At 41.8% G+C, this 20,144-nt stretch overlaps 2 protein-coding genes across 3 annotated transcripts in view; both read left to right on the top strand.

The window, feature by feature from the left end:
- LOC121925551 (dynamin binding protein) overlaps positions 1-20,144 on the top strand; it is an 88,137-nt gene that overhangs the window by 32,825 nt on the left and 35,168 nt on the right.
- Positions 900-20,144, top strand: part of LOC121925552 — a 30,523-nt gene continuing 11,278 nt past the window's right edge. The window contains exon 1 of one of the 2 annotated variants that reach the window (XM_042457824.1): positions 900-2,033. In XM_042457824.1, the coding sequence (XP_042313758.1) occupies positions 995-2,033 (1,039 nt within the window). In that variant the 5' untranslated portion in view covers positions 900-994. The remainder of the gene's footprint in view (positions 2,034-20,144) is intronic. The other variant, XM_042457826.1, reaches the window with a different exon arrangement.

The following is a 20,144-nucleotide window of genomic DNA, read 5'->3' as shown; positions in this document are numbered from 1 at the left end:
CCAGCCTGAAGTTCCCCAGTGCGTTAGCACAGTTAGATCATTGTGAGCCTGAGGGCAGGGAACCGTCTATTATCCCCTCTGTTGTAAGCCACCCGGATTCCCAGTGATTGGATGGCATATAAATAAATCCTATTATAATATTATTATTATTATTAATGTATGGACTTAAAAGTTCTAACGACTGGAACACTTTAGATTCCCAAGTGCATTAGTTCAGTTGTGAAGTGTTCAATTAACAGTTTTTTCTTCTCCCTCTACTCTGGCCATTCTATGCTTTACAACTACATACTCCTATACTCTATACTCCTGGTAAGTTAAAAGAACAAGCAAAATTACTTGCCCTGCTTAAGGAAAGAAATTCTCTTAAGTTAAAAAATCATAACATCATGTATCTACTGGAAGAAAATATAATTTTCTCTCTTGCATTGATACTAAAGTGTTGTTGTTTAAATGGGCTGTATGCCTGAAGTCAACCCAGATGTTCCAGTCCAGAGCTGCAGGGTTTTAAACCACAACTCCCAGAGTTAATAGCCATGCTGGCTGGGGATTCTGAAGTTTTAGTCTAAAAGGAGGTATTTCCCAACTCTGGTCCAGCCCAGGCTGCACTGTTGCCCTAGTGTCCTGTTTGTGCCCCTTTTCCCTTGCCCCAGGGAAATGCTCATGGGGTGTGGTTGCTTCAACCACATACTTGCAGTTTCCTTGTCACTGGAGGCTGTGACTGCCTTCAGCATTACAAAGCAGAGAAGCCGGTTTGGGCAGGGAGCTGATTCAATATGCACCTCTAGTCTGTGGAGTAACTCTGGTTATTCATTACCTGCCAGCAGGTGGGAGAGGCTTCCTGGGCTTGTTGCCGATTGGGTAATAAGGTTCCTGCTTTTCTTTCTTTCTGTTGTTAGTTAGTCAGCAGTATCCTCGGGCTGAGGGAGGTTGCAAAGGAATTGAGCCCCACTGGGGAAGCAGGTGGGGTGGGTTATGGTTGAGGCACACCAAGAACATGTGTACTTATCCTGAAGCAAGAAACAGGAAAGAATCTCCTGATCAGCGGCCTCACCTTCGGGTCCCCAGCTGGGAGTATGAGGACTACAACACTGTCAGCAGAGCAGAAAGTGCCCAGAGGCAGAATGGCATTGACTATGATTGGGATAAGAAACATAGAACCAGAGAACTGTATGGCACCACAAGGCCAGTGGGCAGAACCTGTGGTCGTTCCAGGAATGAGGAGATGTTGTACAGAGACCATGAAATGGCCCAAGTCTACCAGAAGTATAGGAAGACAGAGACACAATTTGTGGACCAGAGGAGGACAAACAGGACCAGTCCATACATAGAATGTGATACAGTAGACCATCCGGAAATAGATGGGTACTGCACAGACTGTGAAAAGGCCTCCACTAGAGTAACCTTTAGAAAGACTCACAATTTGTATAAGGATTACTTGCATCTGGATGCTGACTTTAGGACCTTGAGGAATGGGGATAGTCAGGAAATGAACCACTGGAGAAAAAGTAGAGACTACAAGGACCATCAGAAGGAGGATGAGTTGTACAGTTTGGATATACACCATAAGAAGAGGAGTGACAGGTATGTAGAGCACAGTAAACCAGACAAGAAATTTTGTGAGAAGCAGGAGAGACATGAAGATCCTTGCTGTGCCCACCACTCAAAGGGGACTTCTGACAGCTCTCCTGTGGATGATACAAATTTGTTTTTTTCCTCGGAAGACTCAGTTTCCTCATCCTTAGAATGCAAGAACAGCAATCAAAGATTAGAGTCTAGATGTGAATCAGCCAAATGGCAATTTGTGAAAGACAACGAATCTGGGGAGATGGAAACAGTAACTGATCAGTCCAGAACACCAGGCTTTCAGGTGTGGAATGGTGGCTGTCCAAGAACCCGTGCAGGGCGGTCAGACTGGAGTCTAGACTGGGAGGATGAAGCTGGATGGGCAGGTGGCACAGAAGCTTGGCAGAGAAACAGCTGTTACCGCCGAACAGCTCCTAGTGCCTTGAGGCACCATGTAAAAGCAAAACAAGGTAGGTTGTCAGGAAAGAAAGGAACTGTGGAGAGAGGATAACTCATGTTTTAATGCCCATACCCTTCCTATCCAGCCAGTCCCAACACAAACACCATGACTATCAAGGTTAATGGAGTGAACACCAATTGATGATAATTGGGGCTTTCTCTCTGGCCAAGCCTCCTTTGAGGTTGTGCCTGATTTTCCCTAGCTGGCCATGTCTACGTTTAGCCTCTTATTACAGGAATCTGTATGCTATTTGGTTAGTTTTGTACTATATTATGCTTTGTAAGGATTTGTAGCATTAACAATCCTGACCTGTCGAGTCCTTTATTCATGTGTGCAGCTGAGCTGACTTTCTAGAGGACCAGATTCTGAGTAGCAAACTGATTCTTGAACAATTCTTTGAAACTAACCTTTGTACTTTATAGTCAGGTGTTTTGCAGTGTAACGTAGCACAGAACTTGGTTGTAACTTTGTGAGGTTGCATTCTCACAGTCTATGTGCAGTTTCAGACCTAAGTTGAATCTGCCATAGTTTAACTTCATTTTTCACTGCATTGTAGCAGTTACTTGTCTTTGTCCTAAAGGGGCAATTGAAAAGCTTACCTTACATGTTTTTAGGGAGTTGCTCTTTTAATATGTGGTCTTATAGAAGGCTTAGTGGTTTTGATATGGTTACTTTTTAAGGGCGTAAAACGATGCTGACTTGCATTGGAATGTGGTTTCCACTGGAATTTACTTTGCTTTGCAAGGTAGCCTCACCTTTTCTGCATCATTGAAAGTTATCTCAAATTAAACAAAGTTGGTGCCTTTTCTTTGTGCCACACTAGCAGGAGCAATCTCTGTCTGGTTCTTCAGGATTTGTGCTGGAATGCTGCGTGCATGTGAAATGTTGCAAACAAGTGTTGCTGTTATTCATATAGCTCCATCAGTGTACAAAGTACTTTGCAGAAGAGTTTAAGCAAAACATAATTTCTTTGTGCCTTGGGCTTACACAACTCTTCCCCTCCCCAGTGGACTTGCTTTGACCATACATATTTGGATTCAGGTATAAAGGCAAAGTGCTGCCACATTAGAAAACCAGGAGAACAGGTTTAGTGTTGAATTTCAACTACTTGAGGTCCCTAGGGTCCTACTAATTTAAGCTGGACCTGAAGAGAAAACACAGAGTCAATTGCCATGGACAGTCTGGTTTAATTTCTTGTCTTTTAATGGATATGCTTTCAATTGCTTTTAATTTTATATATAGATTAATTGTATTTTAACTTTTTGTATGCTTTCCATGATATGTGCTTTGATTTCTACTTGCTTTTATTTTTGTAAGCCACCTTGAGTCTCAAAGCTTGAGTCTGCACTAAGAAAAGAAATACACCTGAATTCTAAGCCAAGATATCCAAAATTCTGCATCACACAGATGCCTGAATACTGCAACTGGTATGAATTATGCAAATTGAGCTACTTAAGTTTATTGGGTTTATAATTTATCATACTTCTGCTGGTCCCAGGAAATATATTGTCGCTGTGTGCCTTTGGGTCATTTCCAACTTATCGTGACCCTAAGGCAAACCCACTACAGGGTTTTCTTGGCAGGATTTATTCAAAGGGGCATTGCCTTGCTCTGAGGCTGAGAAAGTGTGACTTGCCCAATGCCACCCAGTGGGTTTACATGGCTGAGTGGGGATTTGCACCTTGGTTTCCAGAGTCATATCCCAGTGCCCAAACCACTATACCATGCTGGCTCCTAGTCACAGGAAATACTGAAGAGTTATAAAGAGCAGTGATGCCCCTGTTCCTCTCTACTTCAGATTTTACTTGGTCATTCCTTTCCCTCTCTAGATACATCAAAACCTGTTTCGGCAGTCTTAGAGGACAGAAATTTTACTTTTAAATATCAAGAGGGATAGCTGTATTAGTCTGCTGCATCAAAGCCAGACGTTCTGAAGTCTTTGAAGATGAAAACCATTTTAAATTCTGCACCCATTCCTGCATCTGTAAATGATAGACCTGACTGTCATAGCAAGTATTCATCAGTTAAAGCCAATTGGTATGGCACCAAAGAGGAAGACTGCAAGGAGGTCATGCAGAATGGCTGGTAGAAATATGGAACTCAGTGTATGGCATTTCTGTTTCAAGGAGAATCTATTGTTGGTGCATCAACAAATTTCAGAGCCATAGGCACTTTTGTTCCTGACAGTGCTGGAAAGCAGCAAGACAAAAGGACTTTGGCTCCTGGTAGTCTCCAAGGCCAGAAAAAAACACCTCAAAAAACAGGTACACCTGCAAGGTATTCCATGAAAACTATTAGGAACTGTTATAATAAGAATGTTTCAAAACTCAGGCCTAGAGAACTAATCATGGATCAAATTTTCCCCAGTCCATTTATCCCTTCATGTCTAATGCTGGGCAAGTGAGCAAGAAGCCAGGATTGCAGTTAGTTTTTGTGAAACTCTGATGTCCCAGTCTGATTCACACTTTATTTGAAAAACAAGTTTCCTGCTTTGTTTCCTGGTACTCAAGACTATGATTTTGTAAACACAGAAGCTGGGGGAAGCTGTGATTGGCCACGGCTTCCTAGTGTAGGTATAGGCATTGGTCTCACCCTCAGATGATGTATGTATTCATTGAGAAATATATAGTAGATAAAGAGCAAACGTATCTGCTATATAATAAAGCACTTAATCTTTTCCCACAAAGAACCTGAACTAGACTGCCATATTTGTAGAACCTATGAAACTAGGGGTGTGACAATCCCCATTAATCTTTAAGGGATGTTATCAGTAGGTTCAATAAAAATAAGTGCCATTCTTACTAATCTTTTCAGTGCTGACCAGAACAATTAAGGAGGCCTGGTTATGTTACAAAAGCCTGGTCAGACTACAGAACTGTTTAGTTTTGGCAATAAAGATGTTGCGCCTTGATTGTTGAAACCAAATGTATATACAAATATACATCATTTGAAATATGCAGTGACAATTTTGTTCAAATGCACAGTCATCTGTCTAAGTGTGAGCTTGGTTTGTTGGTAGCAAGAGCTGGCTGTGCCCACATCAGATTGGCTGGAATCTTTGATATAATGCACCCCCTTTCCTCAGTTCTTTTGTTATCCAAATATCATGCTTCCAGGAGGGCACCCACAATCAGTATTCAGTGGGGAAATTTTAGTAGCTCAATTCAAAGCAGTGGAAGGGGCAGCTTTAAGTAGGGACCAAGCCTGTGTATACCAGTTCCGAGAAACAGAACTCCAGAGTGCATCTTCCAAAATAGTTTTATTATGCATTAAGGGAATCACCATTCATGCAAAAACACTCGTTTACACACACATGCAGGAACTAACAATGAAACTTAGTATCAGATGGTGAGTCTGAAGGAGTACAGAGGGGCACTACTACGTATACCGATTCCAGAAGCGGGGCTCCAGTCAAGGGTTACTGGGAAGTGAAGTAGCTCAGAAAGCTGCCTGTGGACCATGGAGTCAAGCAAAATATAGACAAAAAGGGTGTGTCTGATGCCAAGGAATACTGAATTGTTGGTAGCTAGACAGGCATATTTATAGGGCAAAACCTGTTCTGGAACAGAATTCAGAATTAAAGTGGTGTTTCCAGGAGAGCAGAATGGTAAGGGAAGTTGTAAATGGTCAGACAGTCAGTGCAAATGCCCTTGGATAAAGGAGTATCACTCCCAGAGGGAAGCATTATTGGATTTTAGTCACTTGTAAACACAAGGTCTATCACCCACCATCACTCCCATCAGTGAAGAGATTATGCAGATTCCGATCTTGATCAATCTATCTTTGTCTTTGTGTTCATGCATTCCCCCATGCTGAGCCTCCCAGGTCCCCAAATATGTTCTTAGATCTCCTTATATAAAATGGCTAGTTTCGCACACTGGGAGTGCTCTCATGGCTACATGCCTCAAACATCCCTTTTGATATCAATATTGGAAAGGGGGGGGGGAGTGAAGGGAGGCTAGACCTTGGGGTAACCCTCTTCTTGGGGCAGTTTTTCAATTTTTAAAACATTGTGATTTTATTTTAAAGGACACAAGCTTTTAATGGGATGTACATATGACATTGAGAACTAACATGGTGTAGTAGTTTGAGTGTTGGACGAGGACACTGGGAGGCCATGGTTTGCTTTTCCGCTTGGCCACAGAAACCCATTGAGTAGCCTGGGGCAAGTCACACTCGCTCAGCCTCAGAGGAAGGCAAGGGCAAACTCCCTATGAACCAATTCTGTTAAGAAAACCCTGTGATAGGTTCATCTTAGGATAGCCATAAGTTAGGAATAACTTGAAGGCACACAACACAAACACACACATGATACATTTAAGAACATAAAGGTAAACAGCCCACTTGAAATGTGGGGAGCAGGGCAAGCAGGGCATTGCTGGCTGGTGGAATCTGAGAATATAGGCCCCAAAAGTAACTTTTCTGAGCTCTGAATATTGAGGCATCTTGTATAACCGCAGAAACCCATGTGGTCTATCTCTGGTCTGTTATCACTGTCAATGAGAGTAAAGGACTCAGAAAATCAGTTGTATACTATGGCTGGTATCAATCTACTGCAAATGACTCTGAAGCTACAAAAAGCCTTAGGTCCATTAAGATTTTCTGGAAAGAAGTACATAAAACAACAATGGAAATATATCAGATAAATGTTAAATTAGAACCTGAGACAATTTTATTAAATATGATAGATGACAGAATTAAGGAAACATTTGAAACTAATATTATACTTAATAACGTCAGCAAGAATAGTAGTAGCTAAACATTGGAAAAAATCTGGAAAGATAGATATTGACAAATGGTTAATTAAAGCAATAGATGTAATTGAGATGGACAAATTAACAATGTTATTGTGAGATGATGAGAGTTATGATAACACAAATGTACAAATATGGAAACCTTTGCTGAAATACTGTGAAAAAAGATGGTCAAAATCTATATAAACAACAAAAAAAGCACTTGTAATGGTTTGACGGTACAATTTATGTACTGTTATGCACAAACATAGAAAATTAGTTATTTAAGTGAGATGAGGTCTATAAGAAATAGGAACAGAGGAAAATATGAGAATACGCTCTAAAATATCAGAAGATAAGCATCCAGGCGAAACAGTAGGGGGGAGAGAGAGAGAGGAGAAACAAAAAGAACTGTAAAGAAGACTCATGAATCTTTGTTTTTTATGTATTTTTGGTATATATTTTTTGAATGTGTAATGAATATATGAAAATAAAGATTTTTATTTTTTTTTTAAAAAAAAAGCCTTAAGTCAACCTTGCTGCTAAGATCCCCCAGAACTCATGCTTTGCTGAGTGTGACCTGATCTACACTCAACACTGGAGATATGAGAAAACCACAACTGTATTGGACTGGGAGCCAATGGATCTGAAGCAGGGGCTGTTCTCTCAACCAGTGCTTTGTTCTGAAACAGTAGAGAACTGGCACTTTCTTCCTATGTGGGATACTTTCAAACCAGGCATGTTCCATTACAAGGTTCAGTGTGTCTCTAGCTAGCCTTTCCATCAGTCTTCTCCTTGCCATGTCTCTGTTCAGCCTCCAGGTTATCTTATTTTTTCTTGAACCAAATAACATAAAGTACTGTTCTTGATCTTCCAATGTTTGCAATTCCAAAGTATTTGGTCACATACCATAGTCATTTGTTGTCGAAGGAGAAATCCAGGAACATTTTTTTGTGCCTCATGCACAAATGTGTATAACCTTTTTGGCCATCTGCTAGAGTAGCCAATGGATGCTGGTGCTTTTAATCTTTTCTCAAAACAAAGTTTAATCCTCCCTTATCTGTCTGTCCATCTGCTTCTGTTTATATATTTCCAACCTAATGAACCTAAATTTATTGCTAAGGTTCACCAAGATATCAAGAGAATGTCCTCATAAACATTTAGATGCCACTGCTAGGTTAAATACCCAAACAAATCATTAGTCCCAAGTAGTCAAACTGATTCAATAGGATTTACATAATACTTTATTTACATGCCTAACTTTAAGCAGTAGAGTTAGTGTGTCTGTTCTAGCTGTAATTAGCAATTAAATTTAGGCTATTCTCTTCAATTTCTTATCTGTTTTATTGCTCTTTTTAAACCCCTTAACAGTTTAATATTGAAATCAGCTGTCTTAGTGTTGTGGTTGTTATTTTATTGACTGCTTTGCATTTTTACAGTTGTAACCTCCTGCAAAGAAGATGTATACATTTAATAATAATAATAAATAAATAAATTTCTGGGAGCAATAGGATTTATTTTACTTTTGATTAATTGGAGCTGTGTAGATTTATGCAGTCTTTGTGAACTGAATCTTAGACTAGAAATGGGAAATCAGTCAGTTTCCATCAGGGTGATGGATAATCTGCACAGGAAAAAAAATAACCAAAACCTTAAGTCAAGATAGCCTAGATTCAGCACCATCTGAGAACAGCATCTCATAAGAGCCAGCCATGGGTATATTATTCCATTCTTGGGTTTTGGATGAAACTGAATATCTAGTACTTAATCAGTATGGCTTTTGGCTCAGATTTGGTTCTCAAACCATTTTGGTCATTTTGGTACATGGTCTATACTTGAAATATGAAACCTGATGTTCTCCAAATGTTGCTGGACTGCATTTCTCATCATGCCTCATAATTGGCTACTCTAGCTAGGGCTGATGGGAGTTAAAGGATACCCTTCAACTGTCCCAGTTTGGCAGAGACAGTCCTGATTGATCCTCTGTTGTCCCACTTTTTCAGCTGCTTTTAAAATGTCTCGGTTTCTCTCTCTTCCTCTCACTCCCCTCCCTCATGATGCCTTACTTCAGTTGCTGCAAATTGCTGCAAAACTGCAGTCCAAACTGAGTTCAAAGTGCAAAAATGTTTTGTAGCTAGGAAGAGGAAAGAGGAGGGGTAGAATCTTTAGACTCAAGCAAAAGCAAACTGCTGTAGCCCCTCCTACCTTGTTTATTTCCCCTCACTGTTAACTTTTGCCATCTTGACCACATTCTTATGTTGCATGGCTAGACATTTCCTGGTTTTGATCTCTAAACAGTTGGAAGCTAGGTTGAAGAACAAAATCTGAAAGGTCATAAATTCCCCAATCCACTTCAACTTTGTTAGACTTGGGGAATTAAAACTTATTGATTTTTCTGGACAGCCCACCAGCAGGTTCACTCACCATTATATCTTCCTGGCCATTTGGCCAGTTTGAGAGTTGGAGGCCTGCTTTATACAGGGTCTGTTCCTGTTAGGAATGTCTCAGCTGTGTGGCCAAATACAAAAGAGGAAAGCGTTCCTTCATCTTTAATAATTACATAGAAAACATCATTCCAGTAGTTTTGTCATACAAGCTCTCTTCTGCACAAGTATAAAACTTGTCAAAACTCTCTCTCTCTCTCTCTCTCTCTCTCTCTCTCTCTCTCTCTCTTTGCATCTTGCCATCTTGGATTACAGCTATGCTTGGCAAATGCCTGGAATCACCATTGGCCAGAGTCTCAGAGGATTTGTGGCATTGTAGTCCAGTAAAGAAAAATTTTCACACTCTGGGTGGCAGTTAGCAAGTGACTGTTGCTGTAGCCTTTATTTTGAGAGATACTATAAAGTTCAATCTGTTCCACATATTTTTCATCTGCGTGCCACTATAGGGGAAAGTGGGCAAGTTTGGAGTGAAGTACCACCACTCAGTTGGTACCCCTGATTGTGCTTTATATTTCTAGAGGAAGCATGTGAAGAAATGGAAGTATGGAATACACACACACACACACCGTAGAAGGGCTGAGATCCCTCTGAAACAATAAGGCAAAATTGGACCACCATGACACCTATGCAGAGTCCTCTCAGGAGTTATCAAACAAAAGTGAAATAAATGATTATTGTTTTGCTGTTGCATAACACTCAGATTTCTTTGCTATTGTTGTTAACTGCATTTGAATTGCCCCTGACTCATCTTGTGGATGACACATTTCAAGACTCCCTGTCCTCCATTGCTTCGCTTAGATCCTATGAAGTGATACCTGTGACCTCCCTAATAGAATCTATCCATCTAGCATGTAGTCTTCCTCTCTTTCTGCTTCCCTCCACCTTTCCTAGAATTATTGTCTTTTCTGATGTCTTCTCATGATGTGACTAAAGTACAACAGCCTCAGTTTGATCTTGGCTTCCAGGGAAATTTCTGACTCGATCTGTTCAAGGACCTATTTGTTCATCTTTTTTGGCTGTCCATGGTATTCTCAGCACCCTTCTCCAGCGCCACCTCTCAAATGAATTGATTTTCTTATCCACTTCTTCACTGTCCCGCTCACATATCTATACATAGTAATGGACAATTGTATCTTTGGTGCTCATTTGCATATCTTTATACTTTAGGATCTTGTCTTGTTCTTTCATAGCTGCCCTTCTCATTCCTAGTCTTCTCCTGATTTCTTGACTGCAGTCTCCATTCTGAACAGATGACATTCCAGTCGAACTACTACAATCCACAGTGACAGAATCGACTCCAATCCTAACAAACATATACCAACAGATATGAAAAACAAAATGGTGGCCAACAGATTGGAAATGATCAATTTACATCCCCATGCACAAGAAAGGAGATACAAAAGACTGCAGCAACTATAGGACCTTAGCACTAATCTCCCATGCAAGCAAAATCATGCTCAAAATTCTGCAACTTAGACTCCATCCATACACAGAGAAGGAAATCCCAGAGGAAAGGAAGAGGCACTAGGGATCACATTGCAATAATTCAATGGCTAATGGAGCACACCAAAGAATTCCAAAAGAAAATCAACATGTGCATTATAGATTACAGCAAAGTTTTTGACTGCATAGATCATGAAAGGCGATGGAACGCCCTTAAAGACATAGGAGTGCCAACCCCTCTGATAGTCATGATGAGGAATATGTACTTAGGACAAGAAGCTACTGTTAGAACAGAACATGGAGAAACCAAGTAGTCCCCAGTTGGCAAAGGGTCAGGCAAGGCTGCATCCTTCCACCTATCTTTTTAACTCATATACAAAGCATATTATAAGAAAAGCAGGCTTGGACACAGAAAAGGAGGAGTGAAAATAGGAGGAAGGAACATCAACAATCTAACATATGCAGACGACTCCATACTATTAGCAGTAAACATTGAAGATCTAGAGTGACTACTGAGGAAGACCAAAGAAGAACGTTCAAAGGCATTCTTACTGTTGAACATAAAGAAAACAAAAATAATGACCATGGAGGATCTTCACAATTTCAACCTAGACAATGAGGCCATAGAAATAATAAAAGACTTCCTATACCTGGTCTCAAACATTGACCAGAGTGGGGACTGCAGTCAACAAATCAGAAGAAGACTAAGAATAGGTAAGGCAGCTATGAAAAAACTAGAAACCTCCTAAAGAGAAAAGATACACAATTAAGCACCCATTGCCATGTATGGATGTGAGAGCTGAACAGTTAAGAAAATGGACAAATTCATTTGAGCTACTGGAGAAGAATATTGAGGATACTGTGGACAGCAAAAAGAACAAATAAATGAGTCCTAGAACAAATCAAGTCTGAAATTTCCCTGGAGGCAAAGATGATTAAACTGGGGCTGTTGTACTTTGGCTACATCATGAGAAGGCATGACTCACTGGAAAAGACAATAATGTTAGGAAATGTGGAGGGAAGTAGAAAGAGAGGAAGACCACATGCCAGATAGGTGGACTCAATTAAGAAGGTCACAGGTATAAATGTTCAAGAACCTAGAAGAATAGTAGATGATAGGGAGTCTTGGAGATGTCTCATCCACAAGGTTGCCATGAGTCAAAATCAACTCAAAAGTGGTTAACAACAACAACCAATAGGACTTTTGTCTTTTAGTGTTTTTGTTTCCTCATTGTCTAGGTTGACTATATGTACTTCTTCTGTGGTCATTAGTTTTGTTTTATTTATATTCAGCGTTAAGCCTGCCTCTGCACTTTCTTCTTTAACCTTCCTTAATAATTGTTCCAAGTCTGTGATGTTATCTGCTACTACAGTTGGCCCTCCTAATCCATGGATTTTTTATCAATAGATTCAAGTATCCAATGCTTAAAAATATTTTTAAAAGATATTATTAATATTATTATTATTATTATTATTATTATTATTATTATTATTAACCTTTATTTATGAAGCGCTGTAAATTTACACAGCGCTGTACATACAATCTTTTAGTTAGACGATTCCCTGCCCTCGGGCTTACAATCTAAAAAGACATGACACAGAAGGAGAAGGGAGTGGTGGAGGGAAAGGGTAAGAGGTCCAGCAGTTCCTCTCTACCTCCAAGGCCTGGACCAAGGCAGATGGACTGGAGGGAGGGCTTGGCTTCATAATGGATGGTTAATCATTTTCCAGGGAAAATACATACTCTCAAGTAGGATAATGCATATACAGTACATAGCAATACAGGAAATGGTTCAATAAACAGGCACCACAAGAACATCAAATAGTAAGCGACAATTATGCAATGCCTGGGAAGGCTTCTCTGAACAGGATGGTTTTCAACTCCGTTTTGAAGCTGGTTAAAGAAGTGATGGCTCTTGCTCGTGGGGGAAGAAGGTTCCAGGAGTGAGGGGCAGCGAATCCGGGATGGGGCAGAGGAAATCCTGGGCTGAGACAGCAGACCTTGACTACCAGAACGGAGGGCCCGAGTGGAAAGGTGAGGAGAAAGAAGGTCTGATAAGTAGGGAGGGGCCAGTCCATGGAGGGCTTTAAACGTGGACAGCAGGAGCTTATACTGAATGTGGAAAGGGAGGGGGAGCCAGTGAAGGGATGCCAACACAGGAGAGATGTGGTCAGAGCGGTGGGTGGAAGTGATAATGCGTGCAGCTGAATGCTGAACAGAGATTAAAGGACGGAGGTGAGAAAGAGGAAGCCCAGCCAGGAGGACATTACAGTAATCAAGTCTTGAGACCACTAGGGCAGGGACCAGGATCTTGGCAGTAGAGGCGGAGAGATATGGTCGGATTTTGGCAATATTGTACAAAAAGAGTCTGCAAGCCTTGGCTGTGGTCTGGATCTGAGGGATACACGACAGAGAAGAGTCAAAGATAAAACCAAGACTGCGGGCTTGCTGGACTGGTTGAATAGAAATGTTGTCCACAGAGACAGAAAAGGAGTGTTGAAGGGTGGGCTTAGGAGGAAAGACAAGAAGCTCCGTCTTGGACATGTTGAGCTTCAAACGCCGATGGCACATCCACTGTGAGACAGCTGTGAGGCAGGACGAAACTTGCTGTTCAAGCCTTGGAGAAAGGTCAGGGGCGGGAAGATACAGCTGGGTGTGATCGGCATACAGATGGTAGGAAAAGCCAAAAGAGCTAATGAGTTTTCCTAAGGACAGTGTGTAGAGAGAAAACAGAAGGGGACCCAGAACAGAGCCCTGGGGAACTCCAACAGATAAGGGAACAGGAGATGAAGTCTGACCTCCTGCAACCAAATAGTTCCAAATAGCAAACCTTGATTTTCCATTTTATATAGGGGCATCATTTTGCTATACCATTATATTTAATGGGACTTGGGCATCTACAGATTTTGTTATCCACGGGGGATCCTGGAACCAAACCCCAGCAGATAACAAGGGCCCACTGTAATATGGTGTCATTTACATATCATAGCCACTTTACAGACCGCTCAAAAGGGTGGTCTGCCGGTGCCCTCATTTGCTGCGCGGAGGAGTCTCAGCGGCCAAACCGCATGACTCCTCCGCGCCGCAAAAAGCGGCTTCTTTTTGCAGCGCCATTATGACGCCACAAAGCGCCATTGTTGCACTTGCGGCATCATAATGCCACTGAGACATGCGGATGCTAAGCGTCCGCTATGTCAAGATGGCGGTGCCCATGTAGAGTGGGCGCTGCCATTTTGTACGTGCTCGGTGCGTACTAGGGTTAGGGGCGTCTGGAAAGCACGCCCCTTCCTAACCCTAGTACATGCCGAGCACGTACTTTTGGCACGTGCGGAACACGCCTTAGATTGTTGATATTCCTTCTTTACTCCTTTTTCTGAGTCTAAGCCTGCTCTACATATGATATTTTCTGTTTACTCTCATCTGTTTGCCCTCAGATTGCTACCACCTTCAGCTGGATGATGACAGTGATGCTTATTTTAATGCACTACATTGTGTTTTCATTATTTTGTAAAAAAACAAACAACAGATCTGCAAATAGTCGAGATTAATAAAAAAAACTGCCTGCCATTGTTGAGAACACTCAGTTTAAATATACTGTAGTTCTGGGGTCCCTAAGTGGAGGCATTAAGGTGTCCTATCTTTCAGTATATATGTATAGGATTACATTGTTAAATAGTTTCCCTGGAATCAGTGGTGAAGTGGCTGAGGGTAAACAATCTGAAGTTCATTCCAGTCTATTTGTGTACAAAAGGTTTGTATGAGGAGGCTTGGGGGCAGGGGATTCTAAGGTTTGCAAGAGTTTAGGCGTGATTTAGGAACCAATCCAAACTTGGAGGGGGGGGAGAGGTAGCACCCGAGCTTCTCAGTGATGACTGTGGCTTTTCCACACTGCAGAATTAATGCAGTTTGACACCACTTTAACTCTCATGGCTCCATCCTATGGAACACAGGGATTTGTACAATCAGCCCTCTGTATTATCAACAGATTCAACTATCCACAGCTTGAAAATTTTCAAAACAAATACAAATTCCCAAAAGCAAACTCTGATTTTGCCCTTTTATATAAGAGACACCATTTTACTACACCACTGTATATAATGGCACTTGAGCATATATGGATTTTGGTATCCATGTGGGTCCTGGAACCAAACTCCAGCCCACCATAGTTTGTTTTGGCACCACAACTCTCTAGCTGTCTGTCAGAGAATATCTCACAAAACTACAAATGCCAGAATTCCATAGCGTTTAGCTATGGCAGTTAAAGCTGTGTCAAAACTGCTTTAATTTTGCAGTGTAGATGCAGCCTGAGTATGCTCAGTGGGCCGAACCACTGACTGTAGGAGAGAGAGCAGAAAATACAACAAGAAGAAAATAACAGAGAAAGGGTGGAGAACTGTGACTCTCCAGATGCGTTTTCGTATACGAGTCCCAGCAGCCCAATCCAGCACAGACAGTGAGGTGGGATGATGGAATAACAGTCCTAAAAATATCTGAAGCACCACATTTGTCCAACCCTGGAAATGCGTATCCTTGGAAAGGGCTTGGCAATCTGTGACAGTCCTCGACAGGAGCTATTCACACTGCAGTATTTTCTTGTAGTTGCCACTTACGTTTTAACAAATTAACACCCATGTCTGAAGCATAAGATCCCTGACTCACAGAATGGGGTGCCAGCTTTGGTGCTTAATCAATTGAGGTTGCCTCCCACATCAGTGAGTCTCCCTTGTCACTCCCACCCGGCTGGTGCTTTGTCTTCTTTTGCTCCCGTGCTGCAAGGCCAAGAGTGGCAAAGTCTGAAACAGTAACCTGCTTTCAGTTGAAAAGTGAGGCAGCTTGTGTATCACACCAAAGGAATGTCTTCTGTCCTCTGGGTCAAAGTTTCCAGGCATTGGACAGAAGCCCTGGGAATTCTTTTCTGCAGAGGCAGCAGTTACTCTGCTAGGCTGCCACATTGTTTCTTGTTACTTACCCATCACAGGGCCTTGTGTGCACATTCCAGTGAGGGCCGCACCTTCCTGGCCTAGATTTTGCACACAATGCACCTGTTATTGGATGGTCGAGAATGGGAGGTGCACACACAGAGAGAAGGGGGAGCACTGTCAGTCCTGTTACTGGAAAAGGAAAATAGTGAGCAGCTTCTGCTTGAACCTCCAGACAACCTTCTTTGGCCTTCCAAATTGATGTGTTACAGAGCTTCATGTGGCTAGTGACCACACTGGTTGGGAATTATAGTCCAAAAAAGTATTTTACATCTTTTCCCCAAGTGCTACCAGGTCCCTATACCACTGCGCTATACCAGGCATATGTTGTCAGTGATATAGATGTGTGTGTGTGTGTATATTCAAGTCATTTCCATCTTAAAGATATCCCACGGCAAACCTATCACAAGAATTTCATGGAAACATTTGTTCAGAGGGAGTTTGCCTTTGCCTTTCTCTGAGGCTGTGAGAATGTGATTTGCCTGAGGTCACACAGTGGGATTCCATGACCAAGTGGGGATTTGAACTCTGGTCTCTAGAGTCATAGTCCAACACTCAAACCACTATCCCAAGCTATAGATACAAATTTTACAGTTGCAGGAATTCATCCCAACAGTCTGTGTGTAGGCATGCCCCCTGCAATAGTCCAAAAATACACACAGCTGGGTAGATCCATACCAGCAACCACTTCTGGTAATTTTCCTCTACTAGGAACAAGTGATTGGTAAAGTGAATGGGCCTTAATTATCCAGTTAGGGCCTGCTGTTGTGTACCTTCACAATTGTTCTGACTTATGGCAACCGTAAGGTGAACTTCTCATGAAGTTTCCTTGACAAGATTTATTCAGAGGATATTTATCATTGTCCTCTTCTCAGGCTGAGAGAGAGTGACATGCTGAAGGTCACCCAGTGGGTTTCCATTACTGACATGGGATATGAATCCTGGTCTGCCAGTCCTAGTCCAGCATTCAAACCACTACACCATGCTGGCTGTCACTTAAGACCTGTGTGTTTGTATGCCTTCAAGTTTGCCTCTACACTTATGGCAGACAAGCTCATCAATTTCATAGGGGTTTTTTTGGCAAGAAATACTTAGAGGTGGTTTTGCCAATTCTTTCCTCTGCAATTTAGCCTACAGCACCTAATATTGATTGGCAGTGTCCCATTCAAGTACTAACCAGAGCCTCTCCATCCCAAAATACTCAGCATTACAACAGGAATAACTCATAACATTGTTTCAGGGAAGGAAATCCATTCCCTTTTCTCAGCTGCTTTGATTATTGCAGGTAAACTCAGAGGGAACACGGAAATCAAAGAGGCATGGGGTGACATGTAGTTCCATTGTCCCTGATACTCTAAAAATCCCAGCACGCTGGTCCTGTGAGCCTTGTCTATTACACCATTGTAATTGTACAGTGATATCTAAAACTCTATGTCTTGCATTTCTGTTTGTCATGCACCTGTTGGAGGAATAGTGCTTCTGCCAGAATAAGATGATAGCCAGGACCTTTGTTTTCTCACATGTTTGGGCAAGACAATTTGGTGTCCTCCAGATATTTTGGACTGCAACTCCAATAATCCCTCATTATCATATGTGTTAGCTGATATTAATGGGATTTGTAGTCCAAAAAACTTTGCAGGCATTTGTTTGCTTAGCTCGTCATATGCTGAATAGCTTAATTCTTCATTACAGCTTCTGTTGGAGGGTTACAGCCCAATCGTCACACCAAGCTAAGGGGCATGACATACCTGACCCCTTTTAGGTTCCTGGTTCCAAGATCTTTGATATTTCTGAATTTGGTGAACACTTGGAGAAGAGGATGGATGGAGAGTTCCCATCTTTTAGCAACATTTCCATGGACACTGTTTTGCCATACAGGGATGGAGAATGAAGCACTGATGAAATTTTTGTCTGCCATGAAACTGTTAGAGACACATGAAATTGCTAGAAAAGGAAGGTATCAGTTTCCACTGAGATGCTTGTATGGATGTGAAATGTCTCACGCTCCTGACTATGGCATAGGTAGAGAACCCATGAGCTTGGAAAGAAGAGTGCTGAGACTGTGGGTAGCATTAGCATCATTGCCAGTTGTGTAGCAGAGCCATGGCTTGCAGGGTCCAATTGCCTGGACTTTGTGTTAAGCAGGGAGGCTGTTTTTTACCAGGTCCCTCAGACTTTCTTTTCCTTCAGGATTAGCAGCAATAGTTATATTGTCTGTTTTGGTTTGGTTTTAGTAGTAATATATTGTTTTTAGCTATTCCTGCACTGATGCAAAGGAACATTTATGTAGTATGGCAGTACAGTCTTGAATGAGCAATTAAGGTGTATTTGCTTTACCCAAAAAGTCAGCTCCTGGTGGTGAAGGTAGAGATGGATTTCTGACATGGATCCACAGGGCTGCCTGAATTTTTACACTTCATGGTGATTAATGAGACATCACTGACTTTCAAATGAAGGATTTTTCCCAAGTAGAGTGTGTCCCTGTTTTCACAGTTTCTGAAAAGCTTTTGGGAATCTAGTAGGATTCCCTGTGTATTTGACCCCTTCTTCTAACTGTGACTAATAGTGTCCACATCTGGAGACTGTATGGCTGGTAGAGTGCTTGCTCTGTGATAATGATGCATGTTGGAGATGGTTCTCCAGCCCTTGCTGGCATAGCCCAGTGCTAAAGGAAAATGGTGGTTGTAGCCTCAGAGTCTCTGAAGTGCACATGAAGCAAATAAACCTTGTGGAAATACTCTCAATGGAATTTAGGAAGAAAATACCATGTTGATGAGATGGATTAACAGTGCCTTCTGGAGGCTAGCTTGGAGATCCTGGCAACTTGTCTGAAGCTGTGGGAAAAGACTGGTGGGAGATGCATGGTTTCCCATCTGTAACAGGGTGCTGAGTATAGACAGGTTAATCAAGGAATGAATTGGTTGAACAACATAATTGGTTTTTACAGTGACTGTTAGTGTGATTGATTTAACACAGGTATATTTTTTCACTCTGAGAAGCATGTTCTGGTATTGTTCCATCCTCTGTCCCTTGTACAATATGCCTTCATTATGGCTTTCTTCCAGCCCTTTGTCACACTGTTGTAGAATGACGCACTCGCCTTTCAGACTTGACTGCCTTAATGTGCACAGCAAGCTCTTGGTGGAAAGAGCACACACACGTGTCTTGCTGCCAAAAGCCTTGGTCACTGGCAGTGGGAGTGAACCTTAAAATGCATGCCAATCAGTTTCCAGACATGAGAGACAACAGTAAAGACTGTGCAATAGGCCTGTGGCCTCATCATAATTCAGCCCACATTCATAAAATAGTGAGATCTAGCACCCAAAGGAACAAGCCTGCCCTTGTGCCAGCTAATGCAGGGGGGTGTTCCTATAGGAGCTGCTTTTAAGTTTCCATCTGGCTTTTGAAAACAATTGCCATGTGTTGTAAAGTCCAGTTAATAAGTCAGACAGTAGAACATTGTGATATAATTTAAACAACAAAATCTCTCTGAATTTCATGGAGCAAGGATGTTATAGGAGCCTACTGAGAAATGAACGTTTTGCAAGTGAAGTTGGGAGATAAATATTTATTGTTGTTGTGTGCTTTCACATCATTTCTGACTTATGGCAACCTAACCACAGGGTTTTCTTGGCAAGATTTGTCCACAGGAGATTTCCCATTGTCTTCCCCTGAGGCTGAGAGCATGTGACTTACATAGACAGAAAAAATTGTTTTGGGGAATGATTTAGAATTTGATTTTTGGGGGGGATATGCATGCTGTCAGCAACGCTGGAAGTATCTTGCTTGATAGTACGTATCTTACTCTGTTGTGAGCCATTTGTTTGATGGAGTAAAATAGTATTGCATCCAGTGTTATCCAGAACTTATCCAGATATATATTTGTTGTTGTCGTGTGCCTTCAGGTCATTTCTGATTTACGGCAACCCTAAAGCAAACCCTATCAAGTAGTTTTAATTAGAAGTGGGATTGTGTATAGCAAAGTCTGAGGAAAACAATATATCCCTCTAACACTGAATAAACCTTGATGACTCTGATGAAGCTGGCTATAGTCCATGCAAACTCCTGAAGTAATAAATGTCTTGGATTTTACAATGCTATTAGACTTCCCTTCGGGAGTTGTTTTAATGCTAGCCAGTGGCTGAGATTATGGAAACAGGCCCCTGATGGTTGACAAAGGAATGCAGCAGGGACAGGGCTGTGCTCTATATTTTCCTTTTTTTTAAAAAAAAAAAAGCCAAAAGCCTGGGAAATGCCAGGGCTGGGGTTACTGGGCCCCAGGAATCTGCATGTGAACCTGAGCCAGGGGATTGGTCTGAATGAGGCAGACAATAGCAAGTGGGAGGGAAAACCAGGAGCTGGTACTGCCTGAACTCAGATGAGCCACCCCCAGAGGATTAGAGGGCACAGGCTGCTTTGCAAAAATATAGGCCTGTTACAGACAGCCAAAATAAAGCTGCTTCAAGTCACAGTGGAGGTATGGTGTTTCAATGATGCATGCGTCCTAAGAGTCCAGAAGTC

Source organism: Sceloporus undulatus, chromosome 3 (genome assembly GCF_019175285.1).
Source record: "Sceloporus undulatus isolate JIND9_A2432 ecotype Alabama chromosome 3, SceUnd_v1.1, whole genome shotgun sequence".
NCBI lineage: Eukaryota > Metazoa > Chordata > Lepidosauria > Squamata > Phrynosomatidae > Sceloporus > Sceloporus undulatus.
Note: the sequence above shows the minus strand (reverse complement) of the source record. Positions and strands in the feature narration are given on the sequence as shown.